This window comes from Scatophagus argus, chromosome 13 (genome assembly GCF_020382885.2).
Source record: "Scatophagus argus isolate fScaArg1 chromosome 13, fScaArg1.pri, whole genome shotgun sequence".
NCBI lineage: Eukaryota > Metazoa > Chordata > Actinopteri > Scatophagidae > Scatophagus > Scatophagus argus.
This window is the reverse complement of record NC_058505.1, coordinates 23,196,107-23,218,990: the sequence shown is the minus strand read 5'-3', so window position 1 is coordinate 23,218,990 and position 22,884 is coordinate 23,196,107. Positions and strand designations below refer to the sequence as shown.

Genomic DNA, 22,884 nt, shown 5'->3' with positions numbered 1-22,884 from the left:
TATACGTATAATTTCTTGTCAAAGCTAGAATTGATGGACAGAAAACATTAGGTTACCTAAAGTTTAGCAGTGTGTTTTCAATCAAATTCACCTCAGGCAATGTTACCAGTTTAAAATGATACGTATTGACATGAGGTAACGTATTGAAAACATCCTCAGCTACACAATCAAAATCAATCACGTTATGCCGTTACACATGATGACAGTTGCAGCATAAGCATACAATACAACTTCACTGGTGGGCCGATGCTGGTACCAGATTTTGCCTGGACAGGAGGATGGAGGCCGCTTATGGAGGTAGTTGGTTCGGTCCCATCCACCAGTATCAGCAGATTATCTGTGAATCCCAGCTGTCTCCATCGTGATAATGTAATAATGATCACTGAAGAGACGGGTGTTTGTAGTTATCTTCAGGTCTCCATCAGCGTGGCTCTTGATAAAATCAATCCACCTCATCTTCATCTCATCATCCTTTGGAAATTTAAATAAGGTGATCTAGCTGTTCTGGCATCCAGGGATGGTGCATTTGCAGGATGAAAGCAGAGCTAGTTAGCAAAAATGCGGACTGTAAAACTCTCCATCAGGTGGGAGAAGCACTGATGCCAATGAGCGCTACTTGGTAGAGGGTTGTGGGTGGAGTTACCTGAGTATGGGTCCGGTGTGTAATCGAGCCACCATTTAGACCCGCCCAGAAAATCCTGAATCTAAAATTGTGAAAAGCTGTTGAAACAGAGTAATTTCATGACTCATTTATGACAGAGTTCATGTTCTTTTCAAGTTTTCCAACTATTTTCTGACATGTTTAATGTGTTTTGAAAAAAATCTTGGAATTTTCTTTACACGGTCTTTAAGGAAGCATTGTATACACGCTCAGCTGAAGAGATGTTCTGCCCTTACGCCTTTTCTTTTCATCTCATCTCTCACCCTGTCCACTCTTACAACACTCCCATAACTAGGAGCTGGAGGTTGGTCACCTTTGGATACAGATCGCTACCCGTGGTTACAGGTGGACCTGGGTTCTAGGAAGCAGGTAGTTGCCATAGTGACACAGGGTCGCTACAGTAGCTATGATTGGACCAGCAAGTATCGATTGCTTTACAGTGACACACAGAAAAACTGGAGACCTTATCTACAAGATGGAAACATCTGGGTAAGTGTATGGCATGTATCCTATGTAATCTGATCTCATCTAAACATTCCTTTTAACTCTTTAAAACCATTTAATGCATTTGCATCAGCAATTGCATGTTTACGTTAATCAATTGGTGTTCGATGTTGATGGACAACGTTTGCAGTGAAGATACTGATCATATTGTCATCACCATCTTGTTGCTGCTGTTTACATTTACCCAGATGCAGTAAAAATGAATTATTTCCTGTGTATGCGTGTATAGAATTTACAACACCAGTTTCCTCAAACCTGGTTTACAATCTGCATTGATCTCACCTGTATGCATTAATCTCAGCCTAAAAATAATATATATGTATATATATATATATATATATATATGTGTGTATATATATATATGCATATATAAACCTTCCATACAAAGTAGTACTAATAAGGACATGTTAACAGTTGGAACACAACAAAAGGAACAGAAAAATAAAATAAATAGAGTAAAATAAAATGAAAAGGATCAGATTAATAATATGTATTTGATTCAAAATGTATGTATGGGTTCTTCATGGTAATAGTATACTTATGGCGTACGATACGGCATGGCATACGTTATTTGTTCCATCTGACATATGTCCTTTATTTTCTCGGTCCACGTATTGTATGTTGGAGGGTCGGCTTTAACCACTAACTGTGATGCATTTAATTGCTGTGTCTAGTAGTATTTATATATTTCTTGCCTTTTTCTTCGATGTCTTTTGGTAACAGACCCAGTAAAGCCAGTGCTGGGCCTGCTGTAATGTTTCTCCCAAATACATCTTTTAGTGTTTTAAACACATCCTTCCAGAATGTTTTCAATTTTGGGCATAACCAAAATATATGGACCTTGTTGCCAATCTGTGGTCCACAATTTCTCCAGCATTTATTTCAATTCAATTCAGTTCAATTCAATTTTATATAGTGCCTTTTACAATCAAAATTGGGTGTGTTGTGGCAAATTTAGTCAGAATTTCAGGTTTAAGAACCCCATGATAATCATGATCATTTGAATTCCCTCCACACATTCGAATTAGTTACCAAATGTGCTTCAGTGCACATTTCTTCCCATATATCCGGTGATGTGTTTGAGTTAATTTCAGTTTCCCATCTCTCTTTTATTTGTATTGTATTATTCAAATTCATGCCCAGAAATATTTGGTAATAGCAACTTATTAATTTCTTATCCAAATTCTTGTTGCACTTTAATCAAGAATTCTTCAATTGGCGTGGGCATAACAACTTTGGACCATTCGTTATGTTTTAATTAGAAATCTCTTAACTCCAAGTACCTGAAGAAATCTGTGTTTGGTAACTTAAAGTTGATGCAAGTGGTGAGTCTGTACTTTGACCATTTTCTGAAGGCTGTATCTATTTTAGAGGGCACAAGATCACTTATTAATCCAGTATTTGTGAATGCTGAAATTGGGCCAAATGTTAATTTTATTGTCTTCCATATTTTTATGTGACTTTGGTCCATACACCCATATTTATTTCACATGGGTGGACTTCTATGAATGGCAAGGTCTGTGGAAGTCTTTAACATAAACTCTTTTCAATATTGAGTCAGTGTGTATGTGGCAGATCCTGAATCTATATTGTTAACGGTTTTAATTGCGCAGCCCAAAAATAATATCTCAAATTTGGAAAGTTGAGCCCACCTTTTGCCTTAGGTATTTGTACATTTTAATCTAAATCTTGGTCACTTTCTTTGCCAGAGGAATGTTGAGATTGGTTTGTCTAATTTGTCAGGTGTGATTTTGGGGATGTCAGTACGTAACATTTGAAACAAATACAGTTTATTTAGTACAGTACAGTACAATACAGTAATTTAGTCAGCACATTCACAGTGACCACATTGAACGCGACCCAGAAACGACAGGGAAAGTATTGATCATTGGTCAATCAGTCCTTGCTGATGTTTTGGATTAGGCTAGCATGTTTTTTTTCTGTGTCTTTCAGACATTTGACGGGAACGTGAACAATGAGGGTGCGATTCGTCATGAGTTTCAGCATGCCATTCTGACTCGCTACATCCGCTTCATCCCTTTGGACTGGAACAGGGAGGGGCGCATTGGAGTACGTCTTGAGCTCTATGGGTGCTCATATTGTGAGTACAAGTAGGCAAGAGAGGGTTACCTGATTCACCTAACCTTTTCTATTTTAGACTGGGCATCTGTCACGGTATATTTGTTTCAGTGATACTGGGGGCTGAGAATCACTATCCATTCTTGAATCCCCTTTCATTCTCTTGTGGCAAAAGCATGTGAACACCCCAGTTTTCGTGGACAGTGGTTTCCGGAAACTTTCTGTGAGCTCACTTGTTTCAGATAATACTACCACTTGCCTTTTTGAAGTGTTGTCAAGTTTTTATTCAAATCATTTATTTTTCTTTAATAGTATGTGATCCACAGTGAATTTTTTTTAAGTCAGTCAGTCAAGTGGGGGTGTGAGATTAAAAACTGCGTGAGCAGAGGCAAACAGCAACAGTAAACGGCTAGTAAACAGTTAACAAAGCACCTGGCTGGAAAGACTGGCCATCTGAGTGTCATAGAGCCACCTATTTATGCACTGATGAGAACAGTTACCAGTCATCAACAGTTTGTGTCATCACCAAAGATACATACGGTCAGCATGATGAATATGGTCAGAATTGCTGAGTAAAATCAGCAGTAACCAAAATTCAATGACAGTGACAAGCAACATGATTTGCCAAGTGGTCAGCAATGGCCAAAATAAGTTAGGCTATATGGCCAGCAGTGACCTGAATGCATGTGACATGGTTTCCAGCAATTTAAATGAATTCAGTATGCTGAAAGGTCTTTATGTGAAAAGACTAAAATCAAACATTTGTAAGCAGGCAAGATGCAAACCCAAACAATACCACCATTTACATGCATAACCTATTTAGAACTTAAAATTCAAGGCTTAAAGGTCTTGATTTGGACAGTGTCTATATTAAGGCTAAGAGGAGGAGGCACAGGATGACCATTACATTAAATTATGAAATGTTCCTTGTGAAATGGGAGTATCCTAAAGGAATGTCAAGTCAAGTCAAGTCAAGTCAACTTTATTTGTATAGCCCATTTTTACAAGCAGTTTGACCTGAGTAATGAGGAGATAGATTACTGTTAATGGGAACTTGTGGCTTGTGGCTTGTGGTGCTCAGAGCACCAGAAATACATTTGGAAAAACTCAGCAGCAGTGTTTCTTTCCAGATAATCCACAGACCTTGTTGTGAGCAGTTTCATGCATTTTCTTTCTTTATCGCTGTGCAGAAGGAAGCATGCATCTAATCATGGCTTAGAGACTAGCAAACTAAGCAAACTGAGCTAGTTAACATTACAGCTCAACCAAAGAGGAAGCCATTAGTGTCCACAAGTGGATTCACGTTTCTTTCCACATGGTGTAGTTCGGTAGAAAAAAAAAAACTTGAAATTCCAATGCTAATCTGCTCTCAAAGTCTATAGGGGAAGTGTCATAGGAGTGTGCAAAAAAAAAAAAGTAAAACAATCCAACTAGATATTCAAACTGACTGAGAATACAATTAATCTGCCATCCACAGAGACATCAACCACTACCGCTACCACAAGCAGAAGACCAACTATAAAAGCTGCCAGAGCGACTCAGTTTGCTCTTCCAAGTCTACCATGTATCAGGATCCTCACAGTTGTACAGGTGTTGCTAGCCGAGCTGCTAGCATAGCAATGCAGCACTTCAGCTCCCTGATGTGGGAAAGCATGAGCAGTACATCTTAAAAAAACACAAATGTGATGAGAACTACTATGGAATTCACTTGTATTGGTACTCATGCATTTAGTCAGCTGTAGAGTGTTACATGTACAAAAGTACCATCTCACCGCTTAGTGAAAACTGACAATATGATAAAGAAGCAGAAGCTCTGGTTACAGCATGAGCAACAACAAAAGAAAAGTCTTCCTTTCATTACATGATTTTTGTGTGCAATTCAGTGACACAGGCAGTTTCAAAGGTGACATAACGATGCACTCAGTGGAAATTGTAAGTACATAGGAGGCTTCCAACTTAGTAGAAATAGAAGTATCATCTGAGATTTCATAACATAAATTACCAAGTCACCATATAAAAGTAAATGTTAGGCAAACAAGGACAGTATAGATGTGTTAACTGTTAATGTGTTAATTTTCTTTTTTTAATAAATATTTCTTTTTTTTTTTCCCAGGGGCAGATGTGATCAGTTTTGATGGCCATGGTGTCATCTCCTACCGCTTAAGAAGTAAGAAGATGAAGATTGTGAAGGATGTCATCTCTTTAAAGTTTAGAACCACAGCTGGAGATGGGGTCCTGCTACATGGAGAAGGACAACAGGGAGACTACATTTCCCTAGAACTCCACAGGGCAAGGCTACAGCTCAGCATCAACTTAGGTAACCTTCCAGAAAGTCTGTGTGGTTTCAAAGACAGCCAACGCACTGTAAAAGTATTCTCCAACCTGTTACTTCCTGTGTTTTTCTCCAGGTAGTAACCAGTATGGTTCAATTCAGGGTCACACCTCTGTGACCAGTGGGAGCTTGCTGGATGATGACCACTGGCACTCAGTTGTCATAGAACGTTACCGTAGGAATGTCAACTTCACTCTGGACCACCACACTCAGCAGTTCAGGACCAATGGAGAGTTTGACCACCTGGACTTGGACTATGAGGTAAGGTCTCTCTGTGGGTCATGCTGTCAGGAACTTTTGGCATCTTAGTCTTACGACTCAGTGCTAGTGTGAGTGTGTACTATATTGGTTTATGTTTTAAACAGTGATAAAACTCTTTAAGAATCTGGGTCATACAATAAACATAACAGTAGGATCAATGTCATTCAATCCACGCTGTTCGCTCTACTGTGTGCCCTACAGATCAGTTTCGGAGGACTGCCTCTGTCAGTGAAGCCGAGTTCAGGAGGCAGAGAGAACTTTGTGGGCTGCATGGAGGGAATCACCTACAATGGAGACAACATCACTAACCTGGTCCGCAGGAAGAAGGTGGACACCTCCAGCTTTGTAAGACAACTCTCTCTGGCTTTGTGTTTGTGTGTGTGTGTGTGTGTGTGTTAGTGATTCAGAATGTTGCAATAAAAAGTGAACAAAAATCAAAGAGCATGAAAGCTCAATTTACATTTTGGAAACAGTGACAGAGCCAGTGACAGTTTACTTTAATCATGCATGGCAAGTTGATGTTTTGTTAGTACAAAATTAGCATCGCTATCCCTAACCCTATCATTAACTTACTTAATTAACTAACAGGTTTTTAATATATTTAAGGATTCAAACAGCTTTATTGTCATTTCACACATGTTAAAAACATGGGGAGGAAAGAAATGACCAGTTTCCCTGGTCCTGGCATAAGCCCAATAACCTACGAAAATACGTAAAATAACTATAAATATAAAAACAGCACTGTAAATATAAAAAGAGCCAGAATAAAACATATAAACAATGAACAGAGACAACAGTATGTACAGCGGTAGTGAGCAAATGAACAGAGTAGTGAGCAAATGAAGGAGTAGTATGCAAAACATTGTGTAAGGGGTCAGTGGGGTCCTTCACGATACAGGAGGCCCTTTTCTTGCATCTGGAGGTGTAAATGTCCGTGGTGGTGGACTGTGGATCCCACAGTCTTCTGTGCAGCTTTCACCACCCTCTGCAGAGCCTTCTTCTCTGCTGCAGAGCAGCTGCCGTGCCACACAGTGATGCAGGAGCACAGGACGCTCTCCACCACACATCTGTAGAAGGATGTGAGGACCGAACTCCCCAGTCCGGCACGCCTCAGCCTCCTGAGGAAGTAGAGGCGCTGGTGTGCCTTCCTGATGAGGCAGGAAGTGTTGTTGCTCCAGGTGAGGTCGTCCGTTATGTGGACGCCCAGGTACCTGAAACTGGAGACCACTTCCACCGCTGTCCCTCCGATGTACAGGGGAGGAAGGGGGAGGTGTCTGCCCCTTCTGAAGTCCACGATCATCTCCTTGGTCTTCTTCACGTTGATGCAGAGGTTGTTTTCTCTGCACCAACCCTCCAGGCGTTCCACCTCCTGCCTGTAGGACTCGTCATCGTTGGTGATGCGTCCGAGAACAGCTGTATCATCCGCAAACTTCACGATCAGGCAGCTCGGATGTTGCGCTGAGCAGTCGTGTGTTGGCAGGGTGAACAGAAGGGGGCTCAGCACACAGCCCTGAGTGCTGAGTGTGATGGGGGAGGAGGAGATGTTGTGGATCCTTACAGACTTATATTGGTCCTCTGCCTCTCTCTTTATATGGGTATTTGCCTTTCATGAGTACTTCATACAGTTGAATGAGCAGTGACAGTGACAGAAAGCTAGTATGCTATCCTTCAAAAATGGCATTGCTGAGACAGAATGTGCCATGATTCCCATTCCCATTATTTGAATTAATAACAATTAACATCGTTGTTGCATTATAGAAGGTGTATGATTAAGGGTCTTTGGGGGCATTAATGTTATGTAGTACTGCCAAATTAATTAATTGGGACATTTAGAAAATTATGGACTGAGGGCTGTCACTGAACTTATTTCATCACATGCTGCCTTTTAAATTAAGTGAATGTCTTGAATGTCTGTGCATTTGGGACAATTTGGAAAATCTCCTGATTTATACTTACTATAAATATATGGAAGGGCAGCATGGTAGTGCAGTGGTTAGCACTGTCGCCTCATAGCAAGAGGGTTTCAGGTTCGAATCCCAGTCTGGGCCCTTCTGAGCCCTTCTATGTTGTGTTTGCATGTTCTCCCTGTGCCTGCTGTTGTGCCTGCGTGGGTTTTCTCCGGATACTCCGGCTTCCTCCCACAATACCAAAAACATACACATTAGGTTAATTGGCTACTCTACATTGCCCCTAGGTGAGAGTGTGAGAGTGTGTGGTTGTCTGTGTGTGTTGGCCCTGCGATTGACTGGTGCCCAGTCTGGGGTTACCCCACCTTTCGCCCGTAGTCGGCTGGGATAGACTCCAGCCCCCCGTGCCTGACAGATAAGCGGTATAGAAAATGGATGGATGTATAAATATATGGACATATGTAAAGATTATCTAAAATATTATATTGCATAGGTCGAGCCATTCATGTTAGTGATTGTCATATTGAGGATAGAGGAGAAGTTAGAGGTTAAGACAGTAAGTTAGAGAAGTTAGAGAAGTTAGAGGTTAAGACAGATTAAGACAGTAAAAGAGGGCTTTTGCTTAAGTCAAGTCTAACTGACACCACTGCATAGTCATCTGCTTAGTCAAATAACATTTTGTTGCAAGACTGCTCAGGCTCACTGCTCATAATTAGACAGTTATAAAACAATACCTCTGAAGAAGTACTGTTGTACCAAGAACGGGTCATGTGCATCTACTGACCCTGAGCATGGTTTGTTACATTTCATTATTTTTAATTGGTGAACATAAAAATGAGATTTCATGCTAAAAATTAAAACTGACTGAGCAGCAGGTTTAAGTTGGTTTAAATTGTTCCCAACAGTCCATGGCTGAAATCTCTCACTCTCTCTCTCTCTCTCTCTCTCTCTGTCTCTACCTCTCTCTCCCACTGTAGCGTAACCTGACATTCTCGTGTGCCGAGTCCAACTCATTCTCCGTCTTTTTCAATGCCACATCCTTCGTGCAGCTGCCAGGTCAGAGTGACAGTGACACTCTGTCGGTCAGTCTGTCTTTCAGGACGTGGAACCCCAATGGGCTACTGGTGTTCACAGAGCTGGCAGACGGCTGGGTGGAGGTGGGACTGACAGAGGGCAAGGTCACTGTCTACATGAATGTGACACAGAAGAAGAACACACGTATTGACATCTCATCAGGTGAGCTCAGCTCAGTGGTCCTCAAAAGGGAGGTTCGGTTACTTAATTTAGTTGTTACTTTTCATCTTGCTGCTTTCATCAGTTGATGTTCTTATTATTGCTAATTTTATCCTGTTTAAAGTCTATAATTTCTTAACCCTTGCAGGTTCGGGTTTGAACGATGGCCAGTGGCACAGTGTCCATCTTAATGTTTTGGAGAACTATGCTATGCTGACTGTGGATGGAGATGAGGCCTCCACAGTTAGAACAGCCATTCCCATCCAGATCCAGACTGGTGGATCCTACTACTTTGGAGGTGATTAAACAAAAAGATTGTGTGTTTTTGATCAAGTGGTGGCAGTGCAGGATATTTCTGATTTCAGGTAACAAATCATGCACAACACCGAGACACTGTATGATGAAGCAGAATTACTAGGAGTGTAAAAATGTAAAAATAAAAGTAAGAACAAGAAGAATGTGGCGTTAAAATGAGACCTGCGGTTGACTGTTGAGAAGATATATGTAAGTTCTTTCTATTTGCAGTCTAAGATGCTGAAGAAGATATTAAACAGCAATACATATATCTGTGAGTGATATGGATTAACAATGGACATTGCTGCAGGTTATAGAGGCATATGTAATTTCAGAACTTGGTCCCTATTTTTTATTATGACTTGAGTTGAACCTGGAGCCTGTTGTGTAGGAGAGCAGAGGTTTTCAGCTTATTCTGCTCTGCCGTTGACAACATTGTTGGGAACCTGCCAGGGGGCATGGTTGGTCTGGGAGTATCACCACTGAAATAAAGTTTAGATCTATAGAAGTAGGCAAAACTCAGAGCCTGACCTGAGTATGCAATATTAGAGCCTTTTATCTCTCTTCGTCCCTTCACTGATATTTATGTAATGATTATTCATTGAAGTTGAGTTTAATGTTATTGGCACAACTGACTAGAGAAGACAGGCTTAATTTGAGAGACATGGAAGGAGTGGATGACCTCTTGTATCAGCAGGAAGTTGTTGTTTGACAACAGAGGGGTTAATGGTTTCAACAATTTGGAAGGATCCAAGAAAACAGGAAGAGAGCTTTCTGGAGTCTGTTTTCAATCGTGGGCGTATTCCACCCATGCCAGATGGGAGGTCCAGGAAGCAAGATTCGTGGAGGCCAATTAGCGATCTGGTTGGTTCTCTCTGTCTGGTCATTGGTCTGTATGTGAGATCCTGATGAGAGACTGACAACAGCTCATGATTACCCACGTCATAGTTCTTTTCTGCAGGGGTTAACTTATATGAGTAAAAGGCACAAGGATACAGTTTCTGATCGTAGTTGGAGTACTGGGAAAGGATTGCTCTGAACCCAGTGTCCAAGGCATCCACCTCCACAATAAAATGAGGGATTGGGCTGAATAAGATCCGGTGCAGTGGTGAAGAGTGTTGTGAGTTTTTGGAAGGAGGCCTCAGTCTTGGGTCCAGGAAAACAATGTAGCAGGAGACGTCAGCTTAGTCAGAGGGGCGGCTACTTGCCTATAACCTTTAAGAAACTGCTGGTAAAAATTAGCAACCGTTAAGAATCTCTGGAGCAGTTTTGAGTAGTTGGTTGTGCCCAGTCTGCAACCGTCTGAATTTTTTCATGATCAGAAAATATCACAATGATGTTGAGATAAACAAACACAGGCTGGTTCAAAAAATCCTGAAGAACATCTCGAAACCCGAACTTATCGGGGGGAGAGGGTATTACAGTATTACAGGGTATTACTCCTGCCCCAAACAGAGAGCAGGAATAGCAGATAGTGCCAGCGGCTAGTGATTCTTTAATATACTTCTGCATAGCTCATCTTTTGTCAAGGGATAGTTTGCACCAGCTGCTAATAGGGAGTGGGTGATCACTGACCGCTGTGGCCATGAGGTGAGTGGAGAGTTGTTTGAGGGAAAACTCTGCCTGGACAGCCCGCCCCTGATCTAAGAATCTTTCCTCAGCACTGGAATCCACTAAAGCTATTACGGGTGGTGAAAGTTTACCAGAAATCAGCGTCAACTGAATCTGGAAACGTGGTGAGGACAAAGAGGCATCAGCTCAGCTCACCAGCACCCTACTTTGGCCATTTAGGACAGTCAGCTAAATAATGTCCCTTTTGACCACAGCAGATGCACCACATGATGTTGCTCACTCTTCTTGGGAGAGAGGCTGGATCTGTTGAGTTGCATGGGTTCATGTTACATGTGATGGGGGAGGAAGGTTCTGGACAGCCGGTAACAGCCAGAGAGGTTGAAGGGAAGGTTGAGAAGGTGACATAGTGAGAGAGACAACCCTCTTCTCTCCATCTTCCCTCTCTCCTCTTTGTTGTCGGAGGTGGTAATCTAACCAAAAGGTCAAAGAAACAGGGGAGTTTAGACTTACATATTCGTCCCAAAAAACAAGTTCATCCTTTATTTGCTCATTCAAACTCTTTAAAAATACTCCTCTAAGAGTCTCGTCATTCCAGTGGATGTCAGCAGTGTTGGTCCAAAATTCATGATTTGCCATATGGTTGCCCTGTTTAAGACTCAACAATCTATTAGAGGCATAGGATGGGATTACCTCTGGTTCATTAGAAAAGACTGCTTCTGCCCAGTCCAAAGCTCTTCAGCAGGTGCTGTTCAAACACATTGTAGCAAAAAGCCTCAGCATGGATCCAACTCTCCAGCGATAGGCTGGGGATCAGCAGCATAAGACCCTTGTGACTCTGCCTGGGCTGAGACCTCCAGTGGTGACAAGGAAATGTTGACATAATCCAGTGCTTCTCAATTATTTTCTGTTGCGCCCCCCCCTAGCAAGAAGAAAACAATTCGCGCCCCCCCCCCCCCCACTCTCCGCCGCGACTATAAATAATAGTAATAATAATATGTAATAATATTTAATAACATGTAATAATATGATGCTAACAGTGCTCGCTGGTTTACTGAAGTAGCATTCACAAAACGGGATGATTGTTGGCAATATTCGGCACGTTTTCGCTGAAAAAACTCCAGCGGCTTATCAGCACGGTTGGGATGTAATGTCTTCAAGTGGCGCCTTAATTTATTTGGCTTCATGCTGTCCGCTGCCAGCATTTTTAGACACAGTAAACACACCGGTCTTTTGTCTCCCACTGTAGTCACAGTGAAGCCAAGCGCTACATATGCTTCGTCATATTTCCTCGTCTTAGCTTTCGGGTGAGTTACTTTTGTCTCATTATCTTCGTCTCTCTCCGCCTTTCTTTTCATCCCTGTTAAAAATTTCTTCATGTTGTCTCTTAAGGGTTCATTTCTGGACTTCATATCGCCTGTTCGGTGCAAAAAAAACGCTACACCATAGAGCTAATACTCCCTGCGCACACTCTGACAATGAGAGTGCCACTGCCAACTACTGTAGTGGATGTGCAATTACACTTTATTCTAGTACGGCAAAAAAAGCATGTTCCCCAGGGTCACACGCGCCCCCCCTGGCATCGCACCAGGGGACAGGCGAGAAGGAAAAGTAGGTACCCACGCCCATCTCCAGGCATACACAGAGCAGACAAAAGAGACTTAAAAGGCCAAATAAAACACTAGAAAAGGGAACAAGGGGGAGAACATAAGGAAATGGGGAAATACTGATGGACCCTGAAAGTTGCTGTTGGGGTGACGGGGACCATAGCTACCACTGTGGTCATTTCACCTGTATTTTGAGAATTGGCGTTATATAAATCTGATGGGATGTTGATTTTCATAACCAAAAAAGACACAGTATATTTACAGGTGATTAGGTCTGATTAGGCCATGAAAGTCACCATTTCTCCACTAAAATTTTACTCTTGGCAGTGTAAAAAAACCTTTGACACGCTTGGACCTTTTTATGTTGGAAAGTAAAATTAACAGAAAACATGGTCTGCTGGCTAAATGAACTTAATAAATTATCTGAAAACAATGGAATAATTTAAAATCTTTTTAGGAGTTTGTGTCTATTCTGAAACATTGGGCAGTGGGAGAGAGATCCAGCACAGACAAGTTGCTCATTGTCAAGAAGAGCAAAATTCTTAATTCTATCCATATTCTTCCATTGGTTGTAAATAATGAGATTTGACCTCCTTTCCTTGTCTCCAGGCTACTTCCTGCATACTAACACCTGGTCACATCAGCGCTCCTTCCAGGGCTGCATGCAGATGATCCACATAGATGACCATCTAGCTGACCTTGGGGCTGTGGAGCAGGGCCTCATTGGAACCTTTGAAAATGTCAGCCTGGATATGTGTGGCATTATAGACAGGTATACAACTAAGTCATAATTATAAACCTTAGATTGTCAAAAAAGTAAAGAAAGAACAACAAAGTAGGGTGGCTCCGTGGGTAGTTCTGGAGCCCCATAGCCACCCAGCCCCCACTGCTCCCCTCTGTGTCATTTCTGTGATCTTAGTTTTCTCCCACTTGAGTTTCCATCCGTTTGTGAATCCTGTCAGGTGTGTTCCTAACCATTGTGAACATGGTGGTCGCTGTTCTCAGACGTGGGATACATTCACCTGCAACTGTAGTGGCACTGGATACACTGGAGCTATCTGCCATACCTGTAAGTACATACTGTAATGTCTCTGCAGTAGTGTTCCATGGTGTTATAATGCTGATAGAGTTGATGTTAATGTTAGAGTCAGGTCAATTGGAGTTGAGAGTTAGACTGTTGTTTTTGACCCTGATTGTTGTATGGCGTGGTTATGGCTGACAGTAACCGAATTGTTCTTCAATAAATGAAGGTTTGCTGAACAATTCCTCATTGTTCTTTACACGCCGTCACAATACATATACCACATACACACACACACAATGCTTTGTGTCCGCTGAGCTGTGTATGTACTCTCTATTTAATCTGTAGCAGTGTATCAGCAGTCCTGTGAGGAGTATAAGCACCAGGGAAAGAGCTCAGGGAGCTACTGGATCGACCCAGACGGCAGTGGATCTATCTCCCCATTCAGAGTCAGCTGTGACATGACAGGTGAGATTTCACTGCAAGAAGCCTGTAGGGTTACATGTGACTCTGAGAAAGACAGAAAAAAAAATATTTTACACTGAATAGCTTTTGTCAATCCTCACTTTAATTTTTTGTATCTATTTCATCATCATCAGCTACTATTAACATTAACCTTTTGTAGCTCCACCAAATGTCTACCCATGTGTGTTTGAAAATAAGTTAACAACATAATAGTATTTGTGAAAGTTACAGTATTATAGAAACGTGCATGTGTTACATATCTGCTTGTGCAAGAGGAAAAATGTGTTATAGATAGGTAGATATTGATGATATGTTTTCTGGTCTTATAGAGGAAAAAGTTTGGACCACACTGAAGAACAACCTGTCTCCTCAAACATCAGTCACTGGTGCAGAGCAGGAAGGGAAGGCAATGCTGCAGATCAATTACAATGTGACTGATGAACAGGTATACAGTTACCACTCGCTTACTTTGACCTAGTGCACCTGCTTCATTATTTGCTTTGTTGTGGTTAGAGTGGGTAACTTAAGGGCTCACATTGGTTTTTTGTGCATTTTATTGGTACTAATAGGTACAGCCGGAAGTTGTGTAAACTGAAGAAAAAAGAAAGTCCTAAACATAAACCCACGTTTTGCAACCAACCAGTTCCTGCCTCTCAGTGACACATCTGCTGATAAATAAGCTCTGATTATGGGCAGCTCTCATTTGAAAAACGTGAATTTAGCAACACCAGCTACCACACTTAAATGAATTCCAGGGGCCAAAGTGGGCATTTAAAACTGCTTAATAAGATTAAGTGTAAGTAGAGTAAGATTATATCACAGTAGCAACAGTGACACTCAACCAGGCCAGTCAGAGGTCACTAAATGTTGAGTTGTAAAGCACTTGTAAAGCCAATGTTGGAATCTGTAGTTTTCTCTGGGCTGCTGCCAGATCTGACCAGTGAGGACATGTCAACAATCAGCTGTTGACTATGACAAAGGTGAGAAGAAGAAGAAGACAAGTTTTACATCAAAACATAATTAAAATTTAGCACACCAATACTGTCATAGATTAAAAAAGGGAGCATTAAATGTGGACTTTTAAACTTTAGATGTTTGTCATCCAAATCTGTATTAGTAAACAATTTAACATCAGATTATGTTACTAAATAAATGTTTTTTTCTCCTCCATGAACCGCCACCTTATTGTGGTGGAGGGGTTTGAGTGCCCTAGTGATCAAAGTGTCAAAGTCAAAGTGAAAAATACAACCAAATGAAAGAAAATTACTGAATTAGATAGAACGACACATAGTGATACAGTGTCAGCAGGTATCAGGTAACTTAACTGAACAATATGTTGTTTAGAACAAGCTTATTTCTTAAAGGTGAATCACAAAGACGGTTTCAGAGTTTTACAATATGAAATCAAACAGCTTATGCAAAACAAAGAAAATGCTCCAATTATCCAGTCTCATCTTGATAACATCTCTGAGTTGTCTGATGGTGCAAGTCAGCTCCATGAATCTGTGGTTCATTTGCTTCCTGAAGAAGAACAAGAAAAGCAAAATATTTGGTTCTCTAGTGTACAAGAACATTGTGTTGGATTCATCAAAGATATAAAGGAATGGCTCTCTGATGTAGGACAAATTAATCAGGGTACAGTCCAGTCCAGCACAGATCCAACTTGTGTGAAATCACTTTGCATTCAAAACAATGAGAACAGGTCTTGTGTCTTTAAGCATTCTGAAAATAGTTGTGGAAGTATGAATGATGTTAAGCCTAGTCACAGTGTGTCTAATATTTCAAGTAAAACATCAAGGGGAAGGAGCCAAGCAGGCAGCGGATCTGTTGTTTCATCCACCTCGTCAGCGCATATTAAAGCTGAAGCTGACATGGCTGCACTCATGGCTCGCCAAAGGCTGTTAAAAGATAAACATGCTTTGGAGGAGCAGGAGCAGATACTACGTAAAAGGAAAGAACAGCTCGATTTGGAGATGGAAATAACTGCTACAGTCGCAAAAGTAAATGTTTTGAGGACCTCTGAAGGTTCTCAAATATCTTGTGCTGCACTTGGTAAATCAGATGGAATGAATGCGTATTTGGAGGCAGAGAGAGGCACAGTTATTAAATGCTGATTCTGAAACGTGTGTGCCTGTAGCAGTTAATCGGCCATCTCAGTCATCTGTAGATGGCCAACTACATTCACACTTATTGGGTGTAAGGCCTAAGACAAGAGCTATGGAGCTATAGCCTCAAATTAAATTGAAAGTTGCATCTTCACTGGAAACTGTTCATCCTGTACCAGTAATGCAACTGATCATCAGCATTTGATATCAGTCATGGAAAAACAAAATGAAATTATATCCTTGCTGGTAGAGCATCAGGAGTTACTTTTTCTGCCAAGGCGAGATATTGAGATCTTTGATGGTGACCCCATGAAATATCAAACCTTCATGAGGAATTTTGAGCATAAAGATCATTTGTATTTTCTTGAGCAGTATACAAGAGGACAGCCCAGGGAGCTAGTCAGAAATTACCTGTACATGCCTCACGATAGTGGCTATTCCAAGGCCAAATCGCTGCTAAAGGATCACTTTGGCAATCCTGTTAAGATCACTTCTGCCTTCATGGAGAAAGTTTTGACATGGCCAGTCATAAAATCTGAGAATGTAAAAATGTGAAAAAAAAAGCAGCAAGTAGCTTCTTATTGCAAGGATGCTGCAATGCACTGGGTGACGTTGAATACACTAGTGAATTGGATACCTGCTAACATGCAAATGGCAATTAGAAAACTGCCATATAAACTCAGGGATAAATGGAGGGACATTGCTTGTGATTTACAGGAGAAGTTTCATAATTGAGCTGCTTTTAATGACATTGTTTTATAGAAAGGCAAGTAAAAATCGCAAGTGACCCATTGTTTGAAGATCTACAAGATTCAACTAGAAGGGAAGCAGAGACAGCAAGTGGAAGTGCTTTAATCTCTGCACAAACTTGCGCAAACCAGTGGTCTTACTGGGGCCGGCGAGCGTGATTGTACTGGGGGCAACAGACAAAAACTGACTTCCCTGAATGTGCACATGATGAACAGCCAGGGAGGATCATTTCATGGAGCTGGTAGGCCTGTCAGCTACACTGGTTGATAGTCATTACAGCATTGGCTTGCCTTTGAGACAAAGTGATGCAAAAATGCCCGACAATTAAAGGGTAGCAGAGCAGCGTGCTTTGAGTCTCAAAAGAAGGTTTAAAAGGGACAGTATAGTTCATGCGGATTACACCGGCTTTATGAATGATATCATTTCCAAGGGCTACGCTGAAAGGATTCCATCTGATGAGCTGGATCGCTGCGATGGTCGGGTGTGGTATATACCACACCATGGGATGTACCATCCACAGAAGAAGAATATTTGAGTCGTTTTTGACTGCACTGCCACATTCCAAGGAACATCTCTGAATGCACACCTTCTGCAGTGCCCAGATCAAACCAGCTTGTTGGTTGGAGTCATAGCTAGGTTCCAAAAGGAACCTGTTGTGCTTATGACAGATATTGTTGTTCCATCAGGCCAGAGTACCAAGCCAGGATGTTGACATGTTGAGGTTCCTTTGGTGGCCCAATAGAAATCACACCCAAGACTCAGCATCGGTTCAGTACCAAGGCTATCAACATTGTCTTGCATAACTTCTATGTGGATGACTGCCTGGTGTCTGTTGGTTCTGAGGAGAAGGCAGTTTTGCTTTATCATGAACTTCGTGCTTTGTGTGCTAATGGGGGCTTTCAGCTCACCAAATGTTTCAGCAACAGATGCACTGCGCTTGCTACCATACCACAATAGGAACGATCCAAAGAGGTTAAAGATATTGACTTGGACAATGACATTTTGAGTCACACCTCAGAACTCGTGGCTCACTGGAAGAGTTGTGTAGACAGTCCCTGATAAAGAAGGATTTGTACGGCAGATTCGTATCAAGACAAGGACCAGCTACCTGGATAGACCTGTGACTAAAATGTGCCTTCTCCAGGAAGTGGAGGAGCCATGAAGATCTGTGTTGAACTCTTGACCTTTGTTGCAGATGTGGACATTTGATGGTGACATGGACAGTATTGCAAGTGAACAGTCATGGACTAAATCTTGAATAATTGATTATGTAATGAAATAGAAAATTTTGGGTCGTAAGTATGAGCTATTTGAATGAAATTTGAATGTTGCTACTTTGGAAATGTTGCAATTATGTCTCCTATATTTTTGTTTGTGTAATTGTGTAATAATTAGGGGCTGGACTGTGGAAGCCAAACTCAACCTTTTCTGTGGTTCTGTATGGCTTGTGCGGTGGTTTAATTTCTTTGGTCGTTGGATGAGGGGCTGTCACTGTGGGAGTGTCTACCGTGGTTTCGTATGATTGCACTTACCTGGGCGTGGGCACTGGCATTTTGTATTCTGAGGTGGGGTGAGCGTGGGAAGAGAATTTTTTGTTGATCGCACGCACTCTTAATTGCTTGATCACTCGACCGCACTGCATCGCATGGCACCTTGTTTCATTAAGTTATATTCATTTATTTATTATGATTTAGATTACATTCACAGTATTTTTCTTTATATAGTCATACCGGAAGAAGCAGTCTTGTAAAACTTTGTGGTGAAAATAAATGTAAAGAAAGCATCTACTTAGTTGTACTGTGAACGTCACCAGCTTTCTCTCTCGTTCAGCCTATTGCTTTTAAGTTATGCTAGTCAGCCGCAATAATGGCCTTCAAAATTATAGGTCAGTAACAAGGGCAGATAAGTTGTATGCATGAAGAACTCTCAAGAAATAAAGGAAGCAGAATTGTTAATGACCTGTCTCATCCACTGTACAATGAATTTGAACTTTTACCTACAGGGAAATGTTATAGACTCAGAAACATTTAAAAAAAAAACCTTTTGCCCTGAGTGTTAGTGGGATGATAGATTGATAGATGATAGGTTAATTTTTGAACACTTACACACACACACACACACACACACACACACACACACACATATATATATATATATAGCCCAGTTGTTGCTATGCATGTCTGTGCCCTGCTGCCCAAACTGCCCAACGTTTATTTTGTTCTGATTACAATACACTGCTTTAATGCTAGTGCATCTAAAAATTCATTAATAATATGTAATACATACATAGAACTATATATACATAGTGTGTTGTAATGAAGTCAAAATAATTGCCACTAAAAATATTAATTTAAAAGGAAGCGTTTACTGTATGTAACAAAAAAAAAAAAGATACACAAAAAGAAGTTGTCTTTCTGTTTTCCTCCTTGTGTCCAGGTGTTGTCAGTCACCAGCAGTGCAGAATATTGTGAACAGTATGTGGCATATGCCTGCCGAATGTCTCGTCTTCTCAACGCTCCAGGTAAAGTGTCCTTCAAAGCAATCATCAGCAGAGATGCCTCCGCTTTGCATGGAATATAAATACTTTAATAAAGTACCTAACTTATGTACTTTATGTATGTAAATTAGCTATTAAATGGATTCTTTTAGGGTTTCGCCTTGTTGTCCACCATTAGATTTGGTCGACCGTAAGCTTCTAGTGTGGGGTAGTGTTGCAATGATCAGGTTTACTCTAAGATGAAAGATTAAAGTTTGAAGATGTCAGCACATATAATTATTTTAAAATCCGTACATTTAACACCAGATGATATACAAGATAGAATGCACAAGATTTTCAGTTCAACCTGATTATTTGTCCTGTTGTTACCAAGTACATAAGAACATTTCAAACCCTCATATGGTTTTGATGTGACTTGCAGTCTCACTTCAGCATTAATGTAGCTGAAGTGAACTTAAACTGACCTGATGCTGTTGGTTTTACTCTCAGATGGCTTCCCGTTTACCTGGTGGGTAGGAAGAGCCAATGAGAAGCATTCTTACTGGGGGGGCTCAGGACCAGGTGTACAGAAGTGTGCCTGTGGTATCGAACACAACTGTACTGACCCCAAACACTACTGCAACTGTGACGCTGACCTACGGACCTGGTGAGTGGACCACTGCTTAGCAGCTTAGCTGGGCAGTGTCTTGTTAGATGGGTAGAAGGTTACAGGGTTTATGGATTTACGCTGAGCGATAGTCCTTATCTTCACAAAAAACATATCTGTATATCTATATTGATATAGATATAGATATATAGATATATATTATTTGCGGGCCTTTACATTTAACAGTGTCACATTTTGCAACACTTGTTCCTTTGACTATACAAACTAGATAGATAGATACTTTGTTGATCCCGAGGAAAATTCAACGATTCAACCAACTATTCAACTATTTGCAACATGCAAAAAAATGTATGTTTGTATACAGTATGTCTCTGTTTTCTCATTTTTGTTGGGAATTTAACATAAGACTTAGTCTGAGAAGTAAATGTAGTTTACGGAAAGAAAAATAATGGTTCAGCATATCAAATGTCCAGGTTAAGTCCCCACAATACCTGTATCAAATGAGTATTTAAGTTGTTCTGCATATGAAAAAGCAATCTCTACCTCTACCATCTGCAGAACATTAGATGGGAGGCCAGCTATAATACGTGCCAGACAATATTCTGTTCTAGATTTACTTGTTAACAATAGATAGATAGATAGATAGATACTTTATTCATCCCCAAGGGAAATTCACAAATTCCAGCAGTATCCACAGACTTAAGATAAAACGGCATGTGATAAATACTAATAAAAGCAAGGTAAACAAAGATTAAAAAGTGAAAAGTCTGGTACAAAGCAAAATGTATAATAATTCAAAGCGCATGGTGAACAGTGTGTTGCATAGATTCCAGTTCAAGACAGTGAGGAATATTAATGTTAGCATCTGTCCGTCCGTCTGTCCGTCACCCCCGAGTGGAGTTAAAGAGCCGCATGACGTGAGGGAGAACGATCTTTTCAGTCTGTCGGTGGAGCAGGACAGTGACAGCAGCCTGTCGCTGAAGCTGCTCCTCTGCCTGGAGATGATGTTGTGCTGTGGATGCAGTAGATTGTCCAAGATTTACTGGAGCTTGCTCAGCGCCTGTTGCTCTGCCACAGATATCAGGCTGTCCAGCTCTGTGCCCACAGCAGAGCCTGCCTTCCTCACCAGTTTGTCCAGATGTGAGGCATCCCTCTTTTGATACTGCCTGCCCAGCACACCACTGTATAGAGGAGGGCGCTTGCAGCAGTTTTGTGCAGATGTTGAAGGATGCCAGCCTTCTGAAGAAGTACATTCGGCTCTGTCCTCTCCTGCGCAGGGCATCAGTGTTGACAGTCCAGTCCAATTTATCATCTAGCTGCAATCCCAGGTATTTGTAAGTCTGTACAATCCCCACACAGTCTCCATGATGGTCACAGGATCTGAGTGAGGTCTTGGCCTTCTGAAGTCCACCACCATCTCCCTGGTTTTGGTGGTATGGTGCAGGTGGTTGGAGTCGCACCATGCGACAAAGTCCTGTATCCGTTTCCTGTACTCCTCCTCCTATCCACTCCAGCCCGCAACAGCAGTGTCATCTGCAAACGTTTCGCATGTGGCAGCTCTCTGTTGTAGTGGAAGTCTGATGCGTACAGGGTGAATAGGACTGGAGAGCACGGTCCCCTACAGCGCTCCCATGCTGCTGTCCGCAGTGTCAGACCTGCAGTCCCCCAGTTGTACGTATGGAGGTCTACCGTCAGGTAGTCCGTAATCCATGCCACCAGGTGTGAGCCTACTCCCATCTGTGTCAGTTTATCTCTGAGGAGCAGAGACTGGACAATGTTGAAGGCACTGAAGAATTCCAAAAATGTAATCCTCACACCACCGCTGCCCCTGTCCAAGTGAGAAGGGAATCGGTATAGCATATAGACAATGGCATCTTCCACTCCCACCTTCTCCTGGTATGCAAACTGCATAGGGCTGAGGGCGTGGCGGACCTGTGGCCAACAGCAGCCCCTCCATGACCTTCATCACGTGTAATGTCAGGACGACCGGTCTGAAGTCATTCAGCTCTTCAGGTTGTGGTCTCTTCAGGACTGGGATGATGCAGGATGTTTTCCACACAGGGACCCTCCCCTGTTCCAGACTCAGCTTGAAGATGCACTGTAGAGGCTCTCCCAGCCCCATCGCACAGACCTTCAGCAGTGATGGGAGTACTCCATATGGACCCACTGCCTTGCTCGAATGAAGACTCCTCAGCTCTTTGCACACCTGGGCTGCTGTGATCTTGGGTGGGAGGGGGTATTAACCTCTGCTGGTGTCGAGTGGGAGAGCAGGGATACGAGTGAGTATGAGTTGGGTTGATCAAACCTGTTATAGAAGTTGTTTAGCTGGTTCATTCTCCCCACATCTCTGGTGGTGGCACCCTGCTTGGAGCTGCAGCTGGTAATGATCTTCATCCCGTCCCACATCTCCTTCATGCTGTTGTTCTGCCTTTGCTCCAACTTCCTCTTGTACTGCTCCTTCGCCTCACTGAGCTGGACTCAGAGTTCCCTCTGCATGTGCTTAAGCTCCTGCTGACCACCGTCTTTAAAGGCCCTATTCTTCTGGTTCAGGAGGCCCTTGATGTCATTCGTGATCCAGGGCTTGTTGTTAGCGTACATTTCTTACCAAAACAATGATGTCCATACAGAAGTTAATATAGTCAGTAGTGCAGTTAACAACCTCCTTGATGTTCCCACAGTGTGACCCCTGCAGTACATATCAGTCTGTAGTTCCAAAGAAATGTCTCAGAGCCTGCTCTGTCTCAGGAGACCACTTCCTGAATGAGCCTCCTCACTCTTGGTTTGTAGTGAGGCTGAAGGAGAATAAGGTTGTGGTCTGCTTTCCCTAGTGCAGGCAGGGGGGTGGCGCTGCATGCGTCCTTTACGTTTGCATACAGTAGGTCAATAGTTCTATTTCCCCTGGTGTTACAGTCCACATACGGGGAGAAAGCAGGTTGTATTTTGTCCAGAGTCACATGATTAAAGTCCCCAGGGATTAACACAATCACCAGGT

The 22,884-nt window shown here is 41.9% G+C and overlaps 1 protein-coding gene across 1 annotated transcript in view; it reads left to right on the top strand.

The window, feature by feature from the left end:
- The window catches only part of cntnap2b (contactin associated protein 2b), a 49,540-nt gene that overhangs the window by 13,061 nt on the left and 13,595 nt on the right, over positions 1–22,884 (top strand). Inside the window, exons 3-15 of the mRNA XM_046408924.1 lie at positions 957–1,150; positions 3,119–3,266; positions 5,358–5,561; positions 5,653–5,837; positions 6,039–6,182; positions 8,722–8,980; positions 9,126–9,275; positions 13,057–13,219; positions 13,410–13,516; positions 13,817–13,936; positions 14,263–14,378; positions 19,225–19,309; positions 19,775–19,931. Coding sequence (XP_046264880.1) covers positions 957–1,150; positions 3,119–3,266; positions 5,358–5,561; positions 5,653–5,837; positions 6,039–6,182; positions 8,722–8,980; positions 9,126–9,275; positions 13,057–13,219; positions 13,410–13,516; positions 13,817–13,936; positions 14,263–14,378; positions 19,225–19,309; positions 19,775–19,931 — 2,032 coding nt within the window. The remainder of the gene's footprint in view (positions 1–956; positions 1,151–3,118; positions 3,267–5,357; positions 5,562–5,652; positions 5,838–6,038; positions 6,183–8,721; positions 8,981–9,125; positions 9,276–13,056; positions 13,220–13,409; positions 13,517–13,816; positions 13,937–14,262; positions 14,379–19,224; positions 19,310–19,774; positions 19,932–22,884) is intronic.